Source organism: Marmota monax, unplaced genomic scaffold (assembly GCF_021218885.2).
Source record: "Marmota monax isolate L192 unplaced genomic scaffold, Marmota_monax_Labrador192_F-V1.1 WCK01_AAM20220418_F8-fsc00092, whole genome shotgun sequence".
In the NCBI taxonomy this organism is placed as follows: domain Eukaryota; kingdom Metazoa; phylum Chordata; class Mammalia; order Rodentia; family Sciuridae; genus Marmota; species Marmota monax.
In genome coordinates, this window is record NW_026692583.1 from 5275618 (window position 1) to 5298203 (window position 22586).

The 22586-nt window shown below is 42.1% G+C and overlaps 1 protein-coding gene across 2 annotated transcripts in view; it reads left to right on the forward strand.

The window, feature by feature from the left end:
- The first annotated feature begins 736 nt into the window (after window positions 1–736).
- The window catches only part of Fbxo21 (F-box protein 21), a 40041-nt gene continuing 18191 nt past the window's right edge, over window positions 737–22586 (forward strand). The window contains exons 1-9 of one of the 2 annotated variants that reach the window (XM_046446226.2): window positions 737–993; window positions 1807–1942; window positions 3846–3940; window positions 11391–11512; window positions 14167–14313; window positions 14629–14765; window positions 16032–16168; window positions 20279–20458; window positions 21776–21908. In XM_046446226.2, the coding sequence (XP_046302182.1) occupies window positions 755–993; window positions 1807–1942; window positions 3846–3940; window positions 11391–11512; window positions 14167–14313; window positions 14629–14765; window positions 16032–16168; window positions 20279–20458; window positions 21776–21908 (1326 nt within the window). In that variant the 5' untranslated portion in view covers window positions 737–754. The remainder of the gene's footprint in view (window positions 994–1806; window positions 1943–3845; window positions 3941–11390; window positions 11513–14166; window positions 14314–14628; window positions 14766–16031; window positions 16169–20278; window positions 20459–21775; window positions 21909–22586) is intronic. The other variant, XM_046446227.2, reaches the window with a different exon arrangement.

The following is a 22586-nucleotide window of genomic DNA, read 5'->3' on the forward strand; positions in this document are numbered from 1 at the left end:
AAAAAAAACAAAAACCAGAGTAGATGCAGGTATGGAAAACACGCACCCACACCTGGGTGGTCAATACTGCTTTAAACGTTCAAGTCCAGGTTTTTGATCCCTGTGACTGAATCAGTAGCTAATCCATAGGAGCCCTGTTTCCCTTATTTAGAATATATGGGTCTATATATGGTAGAATGGGCATGCAGGACACAAATCTGGGGGCTATGATTACTGCCCTTCACTATCTTAGAGTGCTCTGGGGAAGAGTCCTCCAAAAGCAAGCAAAATGCGTGGCTCAGTACTCAATCGAGATCACTGTTTGCTCTCATTACATCATATGGGTGAGAGCAGAGTCCAGCAGCTCTGGATAGAATCTAGGACAAGGGGCCCCATGCAAGTCTTATCACTTCCTGAACCTGTTCCCCCGTCTGTAATTTGGGAAGAAGGCTAGTTCCTAAGGTTTGGGGGAAGAGCCAATGAACTACTGCACAGGAAGCTCTCGTCACACATGAAAATATGCATAATTTTTACTGTTCAATTTAAAAACATAATTCATTCTACAATATCAATGCCACCGTCGTCTTGACTGGAAGTAACGCCAACTCTCAATCCCTGAGCGGAGTCATTTCTTCCCCTTTGGGAGTCCCAGGCTGAGGGAGGGGGTGTGGCTCCAGGATGGGCGGAGCTACTTGACCCCGCCCCTAGCCCGAGTGGGCGGGGCGAAGCAAGCGTCTCAGCGCGCGCGCGCGGCGGCCCCAGGTACGCGGACAAGATGGCGGCGGCAGCGGTCGACAGCGCGATGGAGGTGGTGCCGGCGCTGGCGGAGGAGGCCGCGCCCGAGGCGGCGGGCCTCAGCTGCCTGGTCAACCTGCCGGGCGAGGTGCTGGAGTACATCCTGTGCAGCGGCTCGCTGTCGGCCTGCGACATCGGCCGCGTCTCCAGCACCTGCCGGCGGCTGCGCGAGGTGTGCCAGAGCAGCGGGAAGGTGTGGAAGGAGCAGTTCCGGGTGAGGTGAGCCACGGCCCCGCGCCCCCGCCGGCGCCCCCCGAGCCCGCCGGCTGCGGCCGCCGTCCCCCGCTGCCCGCGGCCGCCCGGCGCGCGGACCCCACCCCCGGACCCTTCCCGCGGCCCGCAGACAAAGGCCTCCAGGCCGCCGGCCCCGCGGGCCCCGCCGTGCCCACCTCGCGCGCCCCTCGGGCCGGCCCTCGGCCGAGGATGGCGGCGGCCGCGGCTCACGCAGCGGAGCCGCTGTGCGCGCTTCTTTTGTGCCCGACGGGGCTCCGTGTTGACGCGGATCCAGTGATGCGGCGACCCAGCGGGCGCAGCATCCCGGGCCGGGGGTGGACCGCACCGATTTCCGCGTCGGACCCGGGACCGCGTCCGGCCCTGCGTGCTCCCCGCATGACCTTGTAAAGGTAGCGGCTCCCCCTTTCTAAAGCCTCCCGCTCGGCTCCGAGCGGCGGGACTCCCCAGACCTGCCTCGGACCGCGGCCGTTAAATGAGATGATGTGCGGAAAACACACACACATACACACACACACCCAGGGCCTGGCGCGCCGTCCCTGCGAACTGTCATTGTCATCATTTAGGACTGTTGCTGCCAACAACTGCCCTCCTTTTAGAGGTGGGGGAGTGGAGGCACACAGCCCGCAGTCGCCACGCCAAGGTCACACCGTTTGGGTGAGTGCGTGGACCCCGGGTGGAGACTCGAACTAGGTCCCCTGCCAGGAGCCCCCTCTTCCCACCGGGCCGGCTGGCCGTGTCTGTTTCCCACGGCGGCCTATGGGTCTCTGTGAAGCTGAGGGGGTGTTTCTCTCCTTGTAGGTGGCCTTCCCTTATGAAACACTACAGCCCCACCGACTACGTCAATTGGTTGGAGGAATATAAAGTTCGGCAAAAAGCTGGGTTAGAAGCCCGGAAGATTGTAGCCTCGTTCTCCAAGAGGTTCTTTTCAGAGCACGTAAGGATCTGTTGATGTAGCTCTAAGCATTCGCCTGGTAGTGGGGTGTGTGTGTGTGTGTGTGTGTGTGTGTCCGCGCGTGCGTGTGTGTCTGGGTTTGTAGGCATTAGCTCATCCGGCTCTTGTTGATATCTCCCTGTTCAGTGCTCTCACAATCCCTTACTCACTTCCATGGCTGCAAGAGTCATTGTGTCCTTTCCCTCCCATCCAAACAACACGAAGCCATTTGTCCCTGCCAGCTTTACTTTTCTAAAGCCAGCAAGAGAATGGGGGTGGAGGGAGTAGGGAGGGCCCGCAGCACAATGTGGAGGGAATCCAGATCAGCACTATTTCTCTTCAAGTAGGTTAAATGTTGTTTTTTTTTTTTTTGCAACCTCCACATGATTTGGGGAAATCATCAATGATTGAGCACCATAGATTTCTCCCAGTTGTCTTCCCAGAAGGGTTGACAGAATTAATGTGGTTCTTCCCTCTGGCTTTGCAGGTTCTACCCAGCATCGAACTGCATTATTTGTAGGTAACAGGATGAAAACCTACATATAGATCAGAGTTGTTTCTCCCTTAAATAAAATTGTCTTGCATTCAGTATACCTGAGAAGCTTTCTTTCTTTTTTTTTTAATTGCTGAAATGCACGGTTTTTTTGGGGGGGGTGGGGGTGTTTTTTATTTTTTCCCCTTCCCCAAAATGTCTCATGGAAGTTTCTGTATCCATTCCTGATTCTTAACTTTTTGCAACTCTGGAAAATTTTGAAACTGACATTTTTAATTCAACAAACTATTAAATTTTCCCTTCTGATTGGGGGGGGGGTCTACAAATAGAACTGATCTTATTTATGTTTACTGAAGGTTGTTTACTGAAGATTAGTTCTGATGTTCTAATTTTAACTACTGCTAATGGAGTATACACATTGGAAATGTTTCCAAGTTGTTTCAGGTTTTGAAAGGGAAAATTTTGAACTAATTTGGACTTATTTCCATTTGGGTAATAAAAATTGACATTCCCTGAGTATAATTCATTGCTACAAATGTTTGTTAATGTTAGAATGAACACAATGTAAGTTCTACTTTGGAGAGGTTATGCCTTGGCTAATTCATAATCACAAATGGTGAATACTGGTTCAGGTGTGTTTACCCTAGGCATGTTTGATGCAGTTGGTCCTGGGATACTACTAGGTTGCAGCCTCACCTTCTTGTCCAGCTGGTTTTGTATGCATTTTTAACATTCTGGGCCTTCACCTAATAATGATGGATTGTGCTTTTTTATCTCTTAGTTCTCTCTTTCCCTGTACCACTACTTAATTAGAAGTATGTAAAGGACTTTGAACACAGCAGGAGCATACTAAAGATTGATCTGTGGGTGGGTGATTGCTTTGGCTCAGGACCCCTGAGCATGCACACAGGTTGACCTGGCTACCTTTAAAAAAAAAAAGTGAAAGAAGTCATACGTGTTTTAGTGAAGATCTTGAAGCTCATCATTCTACCCGCTCCAGAGGAGAAAACATACCCAGCAGGTTAAAGGAGCACCTACTCCACCAAGCTTTTGATGGCTCTGGCCCTCCTCCCACAGTTGTGTAAAACATAGACTGCTGGAAGTGGTATTGTAAATGATAAGATTTTGTAGTTCTAGTCCTTAAGAGCTATTTTTCTTCACATTAGAATTCAGTTTCAGCAATTTCCAGTGTATGAAAAGGTAATTAATTTACAAGTCACATGGAAAGCTGAATAAATTATTGGTGCTTTTCATGATGCTTTCTACTCCTGGCAGGTAGTTTGAGGTAGTATAGAATAGCTGTTAAACACTGTCCACAGAAGTGGGCATCTGTGTATGCAGCTCAGATTTGTGTGAATGACAACAGCATTAATCCTCGTAACTGAGGCCTACTTTTGTATGTCCTCTTCATAGGTTCCTTGTAATGGCTTCAGTGACATTGAGAACCTTGAGGGACCAGAGATATTTTTTGAGGATGAACTGGTGTGCATTCTAAATATGGAAGGACGGTAAGCCATAACTTTCACAGAGTTTTTTTAGGTTTGTTTTAATAGTAATAACACCAGAGTAAATTGCTATAATTTGTATGTGACCAAACCTTGGAGGAATATGTTTCCAAGGTTGTTTGGAAAGTTCTGTGAGTACGAAGACGACTGATGTGCAATCAGCTATCTGTATCTATGGGTTCTGTGTCCGTGGAGTCAACCAGCCTTGGATCCAAAATACTGCTAATGGAGTATACACATTGGAAATGTTTCCAAGTTGTTTCAGGTTTTGAAAGGGAAAATTTTGAACTAATTTGGACTTATTTCCATTTGGGTAATAAAAATTGACATTCCCTGAGTATAATTCATTGCTACAAATGTTTGTTAATGTTAGAATGAACACAATGTAAGTTCTACTTTGGAGAGGTTATGCCTTGGCTAATTCATAATCACAAATGGTGAATAGCAGTTCAGTATATGTCTATACTGAACATATACAAACTTGTTTTTCTCGTCATTGCTCCCTAAACAATATAACACTATTTTACATAGCTGTTACACCGTATTAGCTATTATAAGTAACTTAGAGGTGATTGAAAATGTAGGAGGACATGCGCAGTTTTCAATGCAAACACTGCATCATTTTACATAAGGAACTTGAGCATCTGCAGAGTGTGGTGTCCAAGGGCAGTTCCTAGAACCAATCTACCACAGATACCAAGGGGCAGCTGTGTAAAGAAATCTTGTAAAAATCCTTTTGGAAAGAAAAGAGAATTTTTAGCTCTACTATAGGTCAAGCACTATGCTCTAGGCACTTGTATTTTTTTAGGTCAATGTGAAACCTTTTGGTTACATTATCCTTCCTCACCTCTCCACCTACCACTACCAAATTTGCCTGTCATGAATTGAATTTTTGTTTCTTAAAACAATCTTTTAGGCATGTCTTGATGTAATGGATACTTTTTTAAATTAAAAAAAATTACAATTTCTGAATTTGGGTAAGAATCTTACTTTGCAAGTCTTGAACATTGTAGCTATTTAGTAGAGCTGGGTTTTTTTTTTTCCTCTCAGGCAGTAGACTGTTGCTTATTCTCCCAGTTAAGAAGGATCGTTATTTCTTGGTGGTTGTTTAAAATGTTTTAGGCCTTATCTTTTCTGTTGTGAAGATTAATTTGTTGTTTACCTGGAAGATGACTTGGCTTCCCGCTTACCTTGGTGGTGGAAAGGATTTTCTGTTCTAATAATTGAGAAAGCTTTACTAGTGATGGAAGATAAGAGCGGGAGTGTTTACTATCTTCCTTAAGAGAAATCATTGTGAAATAGTTCACAAGCAAGGCATGAAATGTTTCTATTGTTGTTTTTAAGGAGATTTGGAAGAGGTAAAACTTTGTCAGTGGAACAAGGAAAGGTAAGATGTGTCACTATTCTAGGCCTTGGATGAGTTCAGATGCAGAGGTCATTTTCCTGTTTCTATTTTGGTTTATCTATAAATGAATTGAAGTATGATCTAACAGTGTTATGTAGCCTTAAAAATAAAAGCTGACTTGTGTTTTTTACACACACACACACATATACATACATACATATATATGTACTTTTAAATACATATGTGTGATCTCATATGTACTTTATTGGTTTAGTGAGATGTTTATTGCAGACTTTTTTTTTCCTAATATTGCTGATTATACTCTTCTCTACTTCCTCCCTCCTTTCACATTGGCCTTCCTGTACCTACCCCTGTACTTCTTGCAGGGATTGAACTCAAGGTGCTTAACACATCCCAGCTATATATTTTATTTTTTAGTTATAGGTGGACATAATACATTATTTTATTTATTTATTTTTATGCAGTGCTGAGGATGGAACCCAGTGCCTTACACAGGCTAGGCAGGCGCTCCACCGCTGAGCTACACCCCTAGCCCCTTATATTTTATTTTGAGATAGAGTTTTGCTAAGTTGCTAAAGCTGCTTTGCATTTGCAACCCTCCTGTCCCAGCCTCCTGAGCTGCTGGGATTACAGGCGTGTTCCACCACACACGGCCCTCTGTACTTCTTGATAACAACCTGTGTTGTGCTCTTTCATGCTAATAGATGGTGATAAATATGGGTAAGGAAAAGGGGAATCATCATTTCATAAAATCGGTATCATATAATAGGTATTTTTCTCTATATATATTTTTTCCTCACTCAACATTACCTTAAGGAAAGCTTTTTTAATCAACTGGTATAAGATCAAATTTACTCTTTATGGCTAGTATTATTTAGTAGTTTATACCATAGTTTATTTAACCATTCCTCTTTGATAAGCAGCCACTTTCTTTTTATGTCACCAGGAAGAAGAATGTCTAGTAGATTCATTTCCAAGCCATAGATTCTTGGGAATGAGATTCCTAGATTCAGACTACAGAGTATTTTTGAAACTAAGAGCATGTCCTTAAGAGCAGAGACTTACTATACAAAAATGCTAGTTCTGAAATTATGACACCTAGTGCCATTCTAATTAGGATCCAAACAGGGTTTTGAGAGGGGGACCTTTTTATTTTTTCAGTTGAATGATACTGTCATAAAACACATATGGATGAGTAAGTTTAGAAGAAGGGCCAGAGGAAGAAAAATGTTTAAGTAATCATCCTGGAGGCTGGGAAGAACTCAGCTCAGTGATAGAGTGCTTGCTGGTATGCCCGGCCCTAGGTTTAATCCTCAGCACCACAAAAAAATAGTAACAGTGACAATTAGAATCATAATGAGAAATGTGTATCATGAGATAGTACAACATATTCCAAGACTATTTGTACCAAAAAATAGCCTTTAAATAAATACTACTTACAGATAAATTATGGCCATCCGTGGCAAAGGATGATCCACATCCCCAAATAATGGATAATATATTTAAACTCTGAGAGAAAAAGGTGGATGATTTAATAGGTGAATATCCACCTGAAACAAAGTAAAACCTGCATCATATATAAAGAAATTTCCAAAGGGTTAAACAACTGAAATTTTTAAATGATCACAATGAAATAGGAGACTTTTAGGGAGACCTCCTTACTCAAGACCAATGATACTAAAGCAGTGAAAGAACACAAATGATTTTGTTGTAAAAAAATAAACTTCTGTATATTGAAGAAAGCATAAAGTTAATGTAATTCTTATGAATTTCCAACAAGAAATTGAAAAACATACAAAGGACAGAAGAATAACATTCACAGAAGAGCAAATCCATATGCTGACAATCATGTAAAAAACCTTCAAACTCACTTTTCGAAGAAATGTTAAATAAAATAACAGGGGAGGGGCTGGGATTGTGGCTTAATGGTAGAGCACTCACCTAGCTTGTGCGTGCGAGGCCTTGGGTTAGATCCTCAGCACCACATAAAAATAAGTTAAATTAAGATATTGTGTCCAACTACAACTAAAAAATAAATATTAAAAAAGTAAGTAAATAACAGGGGAACTTCGAACTTGCAATCAAGTTATTTGCCTTTTTACTTATCAGATTGGCAAAAAAAAAAAAAGACTAAAAATGCATAGCAAATAAAAACATGTATGATGGGGTTTTTAGAAATAATTTTATAAATATATTACCCCTTGGCCTGACATGTATTTTGAGCCTAAAATAGGGTAGTTTTTAAATTACAGGGAATACTCTACATCTTAAAATATTTGGGGATACCAGTTTCTGTGAAGGACCCAGTTTGTATTCAGTCCTGGCAAAAGGCTTGTTGTTTGCTTACAGAAAACTTAGGAGAAGAAGGAGATAGTTTCTGCAAATGCTTTAGTCTCTGTCTTTGAAAAATAATTTGTATTTAATGGTGTTCTGATAGTCTGAAAAAAGTACACCGCACCAGTAAAAAGATGTGAAGACAGAAAGAGTATGTCCCTTGGTGCTATGGCACATACCTATAATCCCAGAGGCTTAGGAGGCTGAAGCAGGAGGATCCAAAGTTCAAACCAGCCTTAGCAACTCAGCAAGATGCTGTCTCAAAATAAAAAAGGGTTGGGGATGTGGCTTAGTGGTTAAGTGCCCCTGGGTGCAATCCCTTCCACCCAAAAAAGAAAGAGGACACACTGCGATAAAGACTTGAAACTACATATTTTATAAGTGTATATTGTAGCTGAGAAAATTGACCCAGAATGACTAATACTGAGATATATTTTAGTAAAATTACTGGATTTTTTTTTTTTTTTTAAGACGGTCTTCTTAAGTTGCTTAGGGCCTTGCTAAGTTGCTGAGGCTGGCTTTGGCTTTGAATTCATGATCCTTCCACCTCAGCCTCCCAAGCCTCTGTGTTTATAGGTGTGCACCACTGCACCCCGCCCCCAAATCACTAGATTTAAAGACAGAAAAGCCCTTTTGTTATCCAAGCAAAAAAAGGTGAAGTCATTTACAAGAGAAAGAAAATAAAATATGTCAACAGGCTTCTCAAAAGCAATGCTTTATGGCAGAGGAAAAAAAGATATTCAAAGATTGAAAGAAAATGTCAGCTAAGGTTTTTATGCCAGCTAGACTGACTTCCAGATATAAAGGCTACAAACTTACCAACTTGGAGGGAGCCAGACTTTCAGGCTCTGACAAATCTGCTAGAAAATGATCTTTGGACACTCTAAACAAAACAGAACAGATATGTTGACACAGACCTGGGGGTGAGCATTCAACATAGGTTGTAGAATTAAATCCAAACCAGGCTTATAGGGACAAAGTATGTGTGCCTCGTGGGCATGGGCCCTGGCTGTGTAGGTTCAGTGCAGCTATTTAAAAAATGAGTGGACAGTGACAGTGCAGAAAGACGTGTGTGTAAATAGTCTGTCTTTGCACTCATTAAAGTGACAAGAATGTTGGTTTTGTTATTCTGAGCATAATGTGTGTGTGAGAGGTGTATAATAAAGTAAGTGAATAATTATGTGATAATTATTCTAATTCTGTCATCTGGAATCCTGCAGAAGCAGAATTCTGGAATAAAAAAGAAAATAGAAGGAAGTCTAAGCCGTGTACTTCTAAATTTGAATTACTAGAGTTGGGGTGAACTCATGTAGTATTTTATACTTAAATATGTAGATATATGTCGGGGTGTGTGCAGTCATTAAGCATACTAGCCCTGTTCACTGAAGAGGTCTAAAAATAATAACCAATCCAGTAGAAATGATCTTCCCTGGTCTTCAGATTGTGAACTTTAGATACCATTTCCCACCAAAAGTAACCAGGGTTTTTGGAGAAATGGTTGATTCTAGGTCCAGTGCAAGAAATGAAAAAGATGAGCCTCAAGTATCTTCCAAGCCTGGAACCGGGCAGCAAAACAACCAACAATTCTCCACAACAGAAGTGTTTGGAGCCAGTAGTGAAGAGGCTTCTATGGACTGGAGATGTGAGGATTTGAGCATCAATGCAGATGAGTGGATTAAACAGATATGTTTATCCCATGAGTTCATCATAGTATTTAAAAATAACAACTTATTGGCCACCTTTGGAGGATAATAGAAACTCAGATCATTAGTTTGAAAAATATGAATGAAAGGAATGATGTAAATGTTGTCCCTTCCTTTCCTATATCCTGTACCATTGGAGGACCAAATAGCAAAGATGAATGGAAGTTTTTCTTTGTAGAAATATTCTAACCAATAAATGAAGAAGGGATTGTTTAGTTAGAATATCACTACTTTGTAACCTCTAAGGAATGAGCAGACCAGGCATCCTGTCACAGTGGCTGCTGACATTGCAAGAGAAACAACTAGGCTGAACCACCTCCTAAGGCAGGGCCATTCTGCTTCCTGGGAATGCATCTTGCCAAATGATTGGCATCTGAATCTTGAAACTCTACCTCCAACTTCCAACAAGAAATTCAGGAGAGCATTTTATACCATGATGTGGATGCAATCAGGAAACTCCAGACAGGGAAGCTACAGGTCAAACAACCCTGTTTCTTCAACAAATAAAATGCAAGGGGGTGCTAGGCACAGTGGCACACTCCTGTAATCTCAGCAACTGAGGAGGTTGAGGCAGGAGGATTGCAAGTTTAGAGCCAGCCTCGGCAATTTAGTGAGGCCCTAAGCAACTTAGTAAGACCCTGTCTCAAAAACAGAGGGCTGGGGATATGGCTCAGTTGCTTGAGTGCTTGCCTTGCATGCACAGGGCCCTGGGTTCAATACCTAACACCACAAAATAAATAAACAGCTAAAGAGAATTGAGGATGTGGCTCAGTGGTTAAGCACCCCTGGGTTCAATCGCCAGCACCATAAAATTAAAAAAAAAAAAATCATTGATTAAAAAAAATACAAGGTGGGGAAAAGGTAAAGGGAAGTCCTATAGATTAAGAGATTTTAAGGACCATAGAATAGGCTAGAATGTTTAGGGATGCACATTTGGTGGTTATTACTGTAGAGAAAAAGAATGAAGTGGAGAATGACCAGAGAGGTGTGGAATGTGGTTATTTTTGAGGGGGAGGAGGGACACATCTTGTGTGTGTGTAAAAGAGAACCAAAGGCATTCTGAGAGGGAGCAAGGGGTCCTGGGCTCTTGGAGGTTGTCGGCCTCACTGGAGTGGTAGAGCCGCGGTACTAGAGATCCGGTGACTGGGAGGAAAGAGGTTCTAAGGTGCCCCCCGCCCTCCAAGTGGGAAGTGGAGTGGTAGGTGGGCGTGCAAGACCAAGTTCTAGGGAAAACTTCTGAAACATAAAAACGGGAGGTCAGTGTGGATAATGTCTGAACGGAGGTTGGATGGACTTGCTGTGGCTGTGACCACGGAAGGGGAACGCAGCACCCAGAGTGCCCTGAGGCAGAGGCTGGGGACCAATGAATCCAGGTGCCCTCCTGTCTCTTGAAATCCGCAGAAGCTCAGCTCGTTCTTGGGCTGCTCTTTCGTTTCCTTTTACCAAAGATTACAGGCAAGTAAATCTGAGGCCAGCCCATAAGTGTTCCACGGATTTTAGCACAAGGGATCGAGTGTTGAGTCACACGTGCAAAGCCCTCAGTGTGCTGCCAGCCCCCATGCTAGTAAGGACAATAGGAACAGGAATCAGCCAGGCATGTGGCGCACGCCTGTGATTCGAGCAGTTCTGGAGACTGAGGCAAGAGGATCACAAGTTTGTGCCCCACCTCAGCAACTTCGCAAGACCTTGTCCCAAAATGCCTTTTTTAAAAAATTTTTTTTAGTTGTAAATGGATCTTTTATTTTATTTATTTATTTATATGCAGTGCTGAGGATCGAACCCAGGGCCTCATACATGCCAGGCAAGTGCTCTACCACTGAGCCACAACCCCAGCCCTCTCTCCCCCAAATGCCCTTTTTAAGGGCTGGGGATGTGGCTCAGTGGTAGAACTGGCTTCAGTACCCAGTTCCAAAAAAGATGGTGAACCATTTCTGGTTCTCTGATTATAATAGACTACATGACATGATTATTGTGAAGTAGAAACTAAGTAATTGAACGTTTTAAAAATCTTAATTCTTATTGACTTGATTGTTATTTGTTTGTTTTCTAGAAAAGCTTTGACCTGGAAATACTACGCCAAAAAAATTCTTTACTACCTACGGCAACAGAAAATTTTAAATAACCTCAAGGCTTTTCTTCAGCAGCCTGATGATTATGAGTCGTATCTTGAAGGTGGGTCTTTCCCATACCGTGGACAGTGTGGTCTTTCATAGGTAGCTTTTTAAGAGTAGTCTTTCTAAGAGCAGGAGAAGGAACTGCTTTTGTGGTATGAATGGGAAAAGAAATCACACTGAGAGCTTTGGGAGGTTGGATTGTGGTCTGGCCAGTGAGGTGGGCAGTACTGCACCTCCGATAAGGTTTTGTTGGTATCTTTAGCCGTCAGCTGAAGAGAGGGTGCTTCTAAAGATGCGTCATTGGTCCATGTGTGAGAGTGATGTTTTAACTAATGAGATGAATTCCTTCCAAGCTTTGAAGCATCATTTCCAAGACAGAAATAAAGGCATCTGATTTTGTCTCTGCGTAACCTTGAGCAAATCCCTTAACCTCTGGTTGGAGTTTAATGAGGACAGAATGTTCTGGTGCATCGGCATCTGCTGGTCCATGATGAGAAGCGAGGAGAACCGGGTTGGGTGGGCAGGCTCTGTGGGGGCAGGGAGTGACTCTGTGTTCTTAGGTAGTCCAACAGGAACAAAATGTGACTTCAATTTCTTTAAACTATTTTAATTCCTAGAATGTTATACAAACACTCCCATAAATTGTGATTATGAAATGCATGTTTCTTTCCCTGCTTCCAGTGACTTATTCAGTTGTTGATTTTTTTTTTCCCTTCCCTATCACCTAGTCATGTCTCCATTCCTGTTCTCATGCGGCTGTCACAGCCTCTCCCAGCAGCAGCTTTCTAAGGATACTTGCTCTCTTGAGCCCCCTGCTCCTGCCCTCAAGTCAGCCAACACATCCAGCCCAGTCCAACCCAGACTCCCCTTCTCGGCCTGCCGTGGAAGCCAGCTTGCTCTGTGAACCTTTGCTTCCAGTGTCCTCCACAGTCCTTCCTCCTGACCCTTCCCATTACTCTGCACATACACTTCTGCCTTCACTTGCTCACTTGTGGCCTCCTCCTTTTTTGTCGTGCCCTCCAGGCTCGGCTCAGACCTCCCCTCCATCCAGTGCCAACTGAGGACTTGAGGGTTCCCTAGCTATAGTAGCATTTAATAGTCACCTGCATCCCAGTCTTTCTGTTTGAAATGTATACATTTTGTTTCTTCAACTAGTCACTATGTTTCTTTATGATCCTGGTTGCAATAAACAATGCCTAGTGTAGGTACTTATTAATTGTAGGAAAGTCCAGTACTGTCCAGAAGGAATGGAAGATCTTTTTTAGTGGATTAGAATACAATACCCTTACCACCTTGGAATTCTCTCATACACACTGAAGTTGGAAGTCCTCCTCCTGTTTACGTCACAGTTAAGAATAGTGTAACAAGCCTTATTTTCTGAAGTTTATGTATAAAAATAAATACTTGATTTTCATTTTTCAAAGTTACAGTTTTCAAGTCACCCATCCAAATCATTGTTGTAGGCATTGGAAGCCATCATCGAATTTTACATGGCTGAGTGAATGGACACCTGTCCAGGGCTTTGATGCTTGGTGGCCTGTGGAGCTCTGATGTCATCGAAGAGGTGCAGGAGTTGGTGTTAGGCTGAGTAGAGATGTGCAGCATGGCTCTCGGCCATACGGAGGGAGTGGCACACAGGGGCCCAGGAGCCAGACCCTGGATGGTGGCAGCACAGGACTGGAGTCTCAGTCTCTTGATGCCCATTCAGTGCTCTCTGCTCCTCAGAGTGTTTGCTGGTAGGGTAGTCAGGATCCGGAACTATTCTGGGGTCTCTTGAATTGAAGATGACTCCCAGGCTCCCAAGTGAATATGTCCTGTAACCAAATGATGACAACCCTTTGGTTCAGGTGAAAAGATCACCTAAAGCTCTGGAGAGTGCTGGTTTTCAAGAGGCAGGGTCTCTGGTGTGCCCTGTACGATGTTTCAGTGGCAGCTTCTCTGAGCGTTACTGTTTAATTTGAAGGTACAGTTATCTACAAAGTCCATTTACACTTCACCTTGAGAAGTAGAGTTTATTCAAATGGATGGTTATTGAGGACTTTCATTTTTATTTTATTTATTTTTTGTTTTTTAAAGAAAGGAACTGTTTTACCCCATTAAGGTTTCTGAAGATTTTGGATTTTGAACCTATAAGAAAGCAGGAGAGAGAAGTAGCTGGAAAAGATCTCCGTTGTCACATCTGATTCTCCTTATCATAGAATATAGGAGTATGCCATATATTACACAATTATTTATTTATTTGTCTGTTTCTTTATTTTGCTACTGGGGATTGAACTCAGGGGCACTTGACCACTGAGCCACATCCCCACCCTTATTTTGAATTTCATTTAGAGACAGGGTCTTAAATAAGTTGCTAAGCATCTCATTTTGCTGAGGCTGGCTTTGAACTCATGATCCTCCTGCCTCAGCTTCCTGACCTGCTGGGAGTATAGGTGTACACCACTGTGCCGGACTATCACACAATTTTTGAGCCCATGAACTCTGAGAGGTCAGAGAAGTTTTGTTTATTAGAAGAAGCGTGAAATACAAACTCCTTCATTGTGAAATCTGTTCTTCCTTCTCAGTGTGTTAACAGCAAGGCCTAAGATAGGACACTTATCTGGTGGTGGGTGGTGCGCAGAACTCTCGCCCGGGGTGTTTGGGGCCCAACAACAAGCTGGTAAGAATAAGGAAGAAAAGAGTATTGATCGCCTGGTTCTTATTCATCCCCAGGTGCCGTGTACATCGACCAGTACTGCAACCCTCTCTCAGACATCAGCCTCAAAGACATCCAGGCCCAGATCGACAGCATCGTAGAGCTTGTTTGCAAAACCCTCCGGGGCATAAACAGCCGCCATCCCAGCTTGGCCTTCAAGGCAGGTGTGGAATTGCTTTGGGTCCAGCTATATTTGAAAAAAAAAAAAACCAAACAAACCAAAAACTTAGGGGAGTTGGTTTATTTGGGAAATGCTAAGATGGTCCGTTTATACAACAAAAAAAAAACGTGATAAACAATAGAACATCCTTTTTACCTGAATAAAATAAGAGACTTTAGATACATACTCCATTCTGCTCCCTAGATTGGAAGCACTTGGTTGTTAAGCCATTGCCAGTCACCACATATTGTGGGTTATTTGGGGCATTATTGGGAACGTCATTTGTACTTGTGTCCCAGAGCAGATCTCTATGTTTCAGGTGACTCCTCCATGATAATGGAAATAGAACTTCAGAGCCAGGTGCTGGATGCCATGAATTATGTCCTTTATGACCAGCTGAAATTCAAGGGGAACCGAATGGATTATTACAATGCACTCAACTTATACATGCACCAGGTAAATGTGGATATAGTAAAGAAAGATACAGTTGGCCCTCCATATCTGTGGATTCCACTGCATCCACATATTTTAACAAAATGCTTCAAAAAAAACAAAGTAATGATTGCATCTGTACTGAACATGCACAGACTTTTCATGTCATTATTACCTAAGCAATACAACTATTTACATATCTTACATTTCTTTTACATACCTACCGTTTGTATGGCATTAGGTATTTTAAGTCATCTTGAGATGGTTCAAAGAATGTAAGGTTATTTACAAATAATGTACCACTTTATATAAGGGATTTGAGCATCCACAGGTTTCAGTATTTGTGGGCAGTCCTGGAACCAACTCCTCACCAGTACCAAGCGACGGCTGTGTGTGTGTGTGTGTGTGTGTGTATGTGTACATGTATATTTTAAGTTCGTTTCTGATAGACTATTTGTGGAGGATGAATGCTATGTCTTCCCATTTCTGAAGGCACATTTTTATTCAGTCACAAGAGTTTTGCTGTGGAATGTCCTTTGTATGGGGATAAATTTGCTAGTAGAAGTAGGTATTTCTCTGACTCAGTTGGGTCCACTGGGCCATGTGAACACACACCTGCAAACCTCATCAGGGCTTTCTCTGCTCTGGTCTCCAGCAAATTTGGTGGCGATCCGCGGCCTAGCCATGTCAGTCTTGGCACTTTCAATATTTATTTGCTTCCTTCTTGGCTCCGGTTTCATGTCTATTCTGTGCTCTGCCTGCTACTTTCATTTTATTTTGTCACACTTACACACTTTTCCTTGAAATGTCTTTAAATTCTTTTTGGAAGAATGAGGACCTAAGTCAGGGGTCAGCAAACTTCCTGTAAAGGGCCAGATAGTACGTTATCTTGGTTTGCAGTCCCTGTGGTCTCTCTCCTGACTCCTCAGGACTGCTCTTACAGAGTGAAGGCGGGCACAGTGACACAAAAACAGATGAGTGCTGCTGTGTTCCAACAGAATTTTATATGTGGACGTTAACATTTGAATTTCATATTATTTTCATATATGACAAAATGGTACTCTTGAAAAATATAAAAGCTCTTTTTATGCCAGCTTTACAAAAAAAGTATCCAGGTGGACTGGATTTAGCCCATGGGTCATAACTTGTTGACCTCTGATCTAAATAAATAAAATATTGATTGTTTAAGCTTCAAACCCTAGCATCATGCCTGATGTACAGTAGGTACCTGTAAGAATATTTGTTGAATGAAAGAGAATGTATGAATCCAAAGCATTTTTTCTCCTTTAGGTTTTGATCCGTAGAACAGGAATCCCAATCAGCATGTCTCTGCTCTATTTGACAATTGCTCGGCAGTTGGGAGTCCCACTGGAGCCTGTCAACTTCCCAAGTCACTTCTTATTAAGGTGGTGCCAAGGCGCAGAAGGGTAAGTCCCCTCTGACACATTGTAATTGGTGCCAAGGACCCAGTCCCACTGTGCTGAGAGAAAGCCTGACTTCATGGTTAAATTAGGTATCACCACACAGAGGTTAAAACTGGGACATGGGCTGTTTTGGTTTTTGAGGGTAATCCATGTTGATATTCTACTTGTGATATTGTATTGTAGTCATGCAAGCTGTTACCATCAGGAGGGATTGGGTCAAGGGTACTCTGTATTTCTTATACCTACATGTAAATCTATATTTACCTCAAAAAGTTTAATTAAAATAAGAAAGACTAGGACTTCAAGGTCTTCTGGCTCCAAGGTCCCTTTGTTCCAAAGTAGATCAGATCAAAGCATTCTTAGAGAAATTCTTACTTTCCTTCCTTCCATAAATCTCCCCTTTCTTCTGCATGTGTGCCCAAGCTTGAGAGAGAGAAAGAAACCTGGCTAATGAGTTCTGTTTTGTTCTTTTAAATCTAGTGTCTTATCAGTCAGAAATCTCTTCAGTTATAATCTAGCTGTTCTGCAAGAAATAGTTCAAGCCAGGTGTGGTGGCACATGCCAGTATCCCAGCACCTCAGGAGGCTGAAGGAGAAGGATCATCAGATTCAAGGCCAGCCTTAGCAACTTAGTGAGAACCCTGTATCTAAATAAAATATTTTAAAAAGGCTGGGGATGTGGCTCAGTGGTTAAACTCCCCTGGGTTCAATCCTCGATGCCAAAAAAAAAAAAAAAAATCTTATTAAATCTGCCATTTAGTGGAAAAAGTAATAATCTATTTCACGTTCTTTGAAACCGAAAGATGAATTGTAATAATCTTAGGTGAACTGATCAGACAATGCAGTAGAAAATACTTGAGCTTTGACATCAGCCTAAGCTCAAACCTTGGTTTCCTCTGAGCCTCAGTTTCTTCCTCTGTAAAATGGGGTCACTTTTTCATAGAGTGGCTTGGAGGATGGAAAAGATCACAGTCCTTTATCCATCTAGTCAAGGCTCTGGTGCTGCATAGAAAGAAGTACAATTTGTCTCTGCGTGTCTACCTCCTAGTTTAAAAAAGAAGTAAAATATTATATGTGTAATTGAAGCCTTCCAGGCATTCTTCCTGATTGCTTTTTCCCCCTTCTGCTCCCCAGAAGTAACTACCAGTCTGTTTGAAAGTGTTTACTTCCACGTAGATTATTAGTTCATTATGTATGTGTGTTTTTTTAGACAACTGTACACCCTTCCCTAGTTTTCCATGTTGTTTTGCAAATATGTGTTCCTAAATGTGTACTGGGTAAGTTGGGCACAGAGGCACACACCTGTAATCCCAGCAAATCAGGACACTGAGGCAGGAGGATCTCCATTTCAAGGCTAGCCTGGCCAATTTGAGAAGACCCTGTCTCAGAATAAAACATGAAAAGGGCTGGGGATGGAACTCAGTGATAGAACGCTCTAGGTTCAATTTTCGGTACTAAAGTGGGAGGGGGTGCTGGGAAAGTAGATATCCACTTTTCATTATTTTAAATGAGAAAAATAATTTTTCAGCTCATTCCCTTTCTCTGTATAATCCAGCCTCTCCATGTTTCTCTAAAATATTCTGAAATACCTATGTAGTAACTCACCATGGTTTTTGTGTGCTATAAAGTGTTCATAACACTGATCACCATATTGTTTACCATAGTAATGTATTACATGGTAGCATTGTGTGTGGTGACAGTATCATTTTTCCTTCACGGGCTACAGTGAGCATATATCATAGTGCAAATAAATAATGCAATAATTTGTTAATATTCCCAGGTAGCCTTTTGTCCCAGCTACTGCAGAGGTTAAGCTGAGAGGGTCACTTGAGCCTAGGAGTTTGAGACCATCCAGGGTAACGTAGTGAGAACTTGTCTTCAAAAGAAAAAAACAACTCCGGCAGGTAGCAGAAACAAACCCAGGGGCCCATGCAGGACTCGGCCTTCAGGCTGGGGGAGCACACAGCTCTCCCCAGCAGCTGGGCTGTGTCCCTCTCTGTCCTTGTCCGGGCTCTTACCACTCCTGCCTTGGGTCTCTTTTCACTGTGCCTGCACCAAGATCATATTATCTCAATTATTGTGACTTTATAATTAGTCCTGATACCTGGTAGTATGAGAGTCCCAATGTGCTCTTCAAGTCTGCCTTGGCAGTTCTTAGCTTTCACTCTTCCATACAGAATCATCAGGTTCCATAAAATAATTCTGCGTGCATATTGATTGGAGCCATTGACTGCTTTTGATTGGATTTCTAGATCAGTATGAGGACGATGGCAGTGTTCACTGTTGAGTCTTTCTGTCTAGGAAATGGTCCTCCGCATTTACCTAGGTCCTCATTAGTGCCCCTGAAAAGATTTTTACACTTTCCTTCATCAAGATAATTAATATCTCAGAAGGTTTTTTATTTGTAGATACCTTAAATTTTTGTTGCTGTTTTAAGTGGGAATTATTACTTTTCTAAGTATTGATGGTATATAGGGATGAAGCCAAAAATTTAGATATAGGTCTGATATTCACATTTGCTGAATAAATTATGAGTGTGAGTAATTTGTCATCTTGATTTTTTTGGTGTTGATAATCATCATATCAGTAAGTATTGACTTTCCTTTTTTCTGGCTTTATATATATATTATAAATATATATATTATATATGTAACATAATATGTATTTAATCTCTCTTATATAATTTTAATCTCTATAATAAGCTGCTCTGATTTGAGCAGCTTATTGTAGAGATTAAAATACTGAATTCTTCATATACATGTTATATATGTAACATTATATATATATATATATATATATATATATATATATATGTGTGTTTTTTTTTGTTTTGTTTTGTTTTTTGGCATTGTTGGGGATTGAACACAGGGCATTGCACGTACTAGGCAAGCACTGTCACCCCTGGGCCAGATCCTTTTGTCCAGAGTTGATAAACAATGATGGCATGCGCCCATGCCTTGGGTGTGACTTTCAGTGGGATGCTTTTCAGATGTCACTATCCAGCATTATGTTTGGGGAGATAACCTTTCATTAGGATTATCAAAGCTACCCTTCAGATTCCTAATTTGCTAAAAGTTTTATTAATCTCTAGATATTAGAGATTTTCCCTACCTATCCATGTGATCTCACAATTTTGCTCATATTCTGTATGTTCAGTAATGGGGGTTTGTTTGGTTTGGTCTGGAGCTTGAACAAGGGGCCTTGCACATGCTGAGCACTTGCTCTGCCACTGAATTACACCCCAGAAATAGATTTTTTAATGTTTAGCTCTTCTATAATTCTTGGGGTACGTCTAACTTAATCATATTTTTTGAAAATACATGGATCCATTTAATTTGCTTGTATTTTGTCCAGGATTTTTTGTATTCATGCTCATAAATGATCTTGGCCTATAAATTTTTATGTGTTTGTCCTTAGGAAGTTCTGGCCCCAAAGAGAGGGGAAGAGATCCTTATTTCTAGAACATTTTATATATCTTAGGTCTTTGCTAAAAGTGGGCTATAAACATAATTCAAGAAAGAAATCTGACTGGGCTTTTTAGCTGCCAAATAGGAAATTTGATATGTGATTTGCAGTGAGAATAAGATCAAAATGAAATAATTGCTCAAAGGAATCACAGCTGTTCCTGAGACAGACAGCCACCTAAATCATTCCATAAGCCCTCATGGCACACTGATCCGTGCGGTAGGAACTTGTATCATGTGATCCCTGCTTGCGCAGAATCCTTCTGGAGTGAGGTGCCAGAACTTTCCTCAGATCCTCAAGGGCTCAGCATCCCCAGAGGCTAACTACTGCTGATCCATGGAGTAGTCTGCCTCGGCCATTCCTATGTCTTTCTCAACTGAGCTCTGATGTCCATGGTCATGAGTTTTGGATCAATTTTAATTAAAAAGGTCTGATAGGCGGCCTGTATGCATGGTGTCCCTTAAACACCAGAGGACTGGTCTGATAGTTGAGCTCCCATAAAGAGTCAGGTTTTAAACTGTGGACAAGGCGTTAATATTGTCAGTGTCGAGAGTACTGTTTTAACCGTTGACCTCTGATTTGAGCAGCTTATTGTAGAGATTAAAATACTGAATTCTTCAGCTCATCTAATATTTGGCTCTTCTGATAGGGCGACCCTGGACATCTTTGACTACATCTACATAGATGCTTTTGGGAAAGGCAAGCAGCTGACAGTGAAAGAATGTGAATACCTGATTGGCCAGCATGTGACCGCAGCGCTCTATGGGGTGGTCAACGTCAAGAAGGTGTTACAGCGAATGGTGGGAAACCTGTTAAGCCTGGGGAAGCGGTAAGGGTTTCTGATACCTAAGCAAAATGTGTGTCTTCACCGAGAATTGTGTGTAATGAACTCACCTGCGAGTGGCTGCAGCGTCACAGCTGACTACCACCTGAAAAATAACGGTTCCCTTGACATTGCTGTACACAGTCGAGAGATGCTAAGTGGCTTCCCTTGAGGTCTTCACAGTGGACTTGGATATACCCTCCTTGTAAACACTGAGGGTGCTCTTCACCAGCAAGAACGTCTAGACTGGAAAAGATGATTTTTCAGAGGCAGGATGTTCTCATGTCCAATTGTTTTATAATTTATCACTTAAACAGTGGAACTGTCTTGCTCTGAGACCAAGGAAATTCATCCTGGGAAAATAGTTGTAGGTTGTGTGTTAACGTAATAGTTTTCTACCTGATAATAGAATTTTTAAATAGAATTGAATTTTTTAAAGCAGTTTTAGTTCAATAGCAAAATTAAGCAGAATGTAGAGAGTTCCTTTATGCCTTCTGTTCCCATACATGCCCAACCTTCTTCACTGTCCACATCCTCACCACAGTAGGCCTTTGTGACAAGTGACAACCTACTCTGCCACATCATTATCTCTCCAAATCCACAGTTTCATTAGGGTTCACCCTTGACGTTCTAACACTCCAAGGATTAGGACAAATACATCATGACTTGCATCTGTTATTGTCATGACACACCAAATAGTTTTGTGTCTCACTGTTCCCTTGAGGTCCTCTGTGCTCTGCCTAGTCTGTATGCTCTGCCTAGTCCAGGTTCTTTTGTTGTTGTTTTTTGGTACTAATAAAAAGCAAAAAGGACTGGAGATGTAGCTCAGTGGTAGAACACTCTAAGGATTGAACCCAGGGTGTTCTACTACCGAACTACATCTCCAGTCCTTTTTGCTTTTTATTTTGAGACAGGGTCTCACTAAATTGCTGAGGCTAAACTCAAACTCTTGATCCTCCTGAATCAGCCTCCCAAGCCACTGGGATTTTAGGCATGCATCACTGCATCCAGCTCATGATTTATTTCTATTTTTTACAGTGTTATTGTGGTGAAGCTGAGGCAGAAGGATTTCAAGTTCGAGGTCAGCCTCGACAATTTAGGGAGACCCTGTCTCAAAAAGTAAAGGGCTTGGGATGTGGGAATGTAGCTCAGTGGTAGAGCATCCCTGGGTTCAATCCTCAGTAACAAAAGTAAATAAATAAAAAGAGGGAAAGAGAGAAAACATTTGGGATTAATGTCAATTACTTTAAAAACCCATGCTTGGAAAAGAAGGATCTTAACTGAAAAACCCACCAGATGAGACCAAGTGACTGTCTCCTCTAGGGAAGGCATCGACCAGTCCTACCAGCTCCTGAGAGACTCGTTGGATCTGTATCTGGCGATGTACCCGGACCAGGTGCAGCTTCTGCTTCTTCAAGCCAGACTCTACTTTCACCTGGGAATCTGGCCAGAGAAGGTAATTATTTTACTTTGATGCTTTGCACTTGCCTTAGAAAAGAGAGTTCTAGATTTAAAGGCGGCTGTTACAAGTTCATCCTTTTACTAAAAGGGGAATGTGCACAAATTTACTCAATCTCCCAGTCCTAAAATTATTTTCTGTTTCCTCTAATTTCAAGGAACATCGGCTCTACTGCCAGGAGTTGACTGTTCCCCTTTGTGGTTAGTCACTTGGCACCCAGAACCACAAAACCTGCCCCGCCACTCACCCACTGGTGCCCAAGCTTTGTCTTTCATGGGTTACCTTCAACACAGGGAAGCAAACAGAATGTGAGAGCTTCAGCTGACTGTTAGCAACTAAACTTACCATGAATAAGTACCCTGTTTAGCATAGGAAGTCAGTCTGGCCACTGAACTAGCTGAGGACCAGTTTTGTTTCCAAAAATGGTTGAATTTTCATGCTGTTCACTTGAATGTTCTCAGTTTTGTAATGGCCAGTAGCAAGCACTGTGAGGAGGTGACAGTGGTGAGATCAGAGCTGGTCTCAGGCAAGTGTGGGTACAGCACACACGTGGGTCTGGTTGTGTGTGACATTGCAGGAGCCAGTGGCATATTCCCTTCCCACCCTTGCTGTTCCCTGGACATATGACAGTGATTCATTTTGTTCGTCTAGAACAGCATGGTGAAGGAGCTTGAT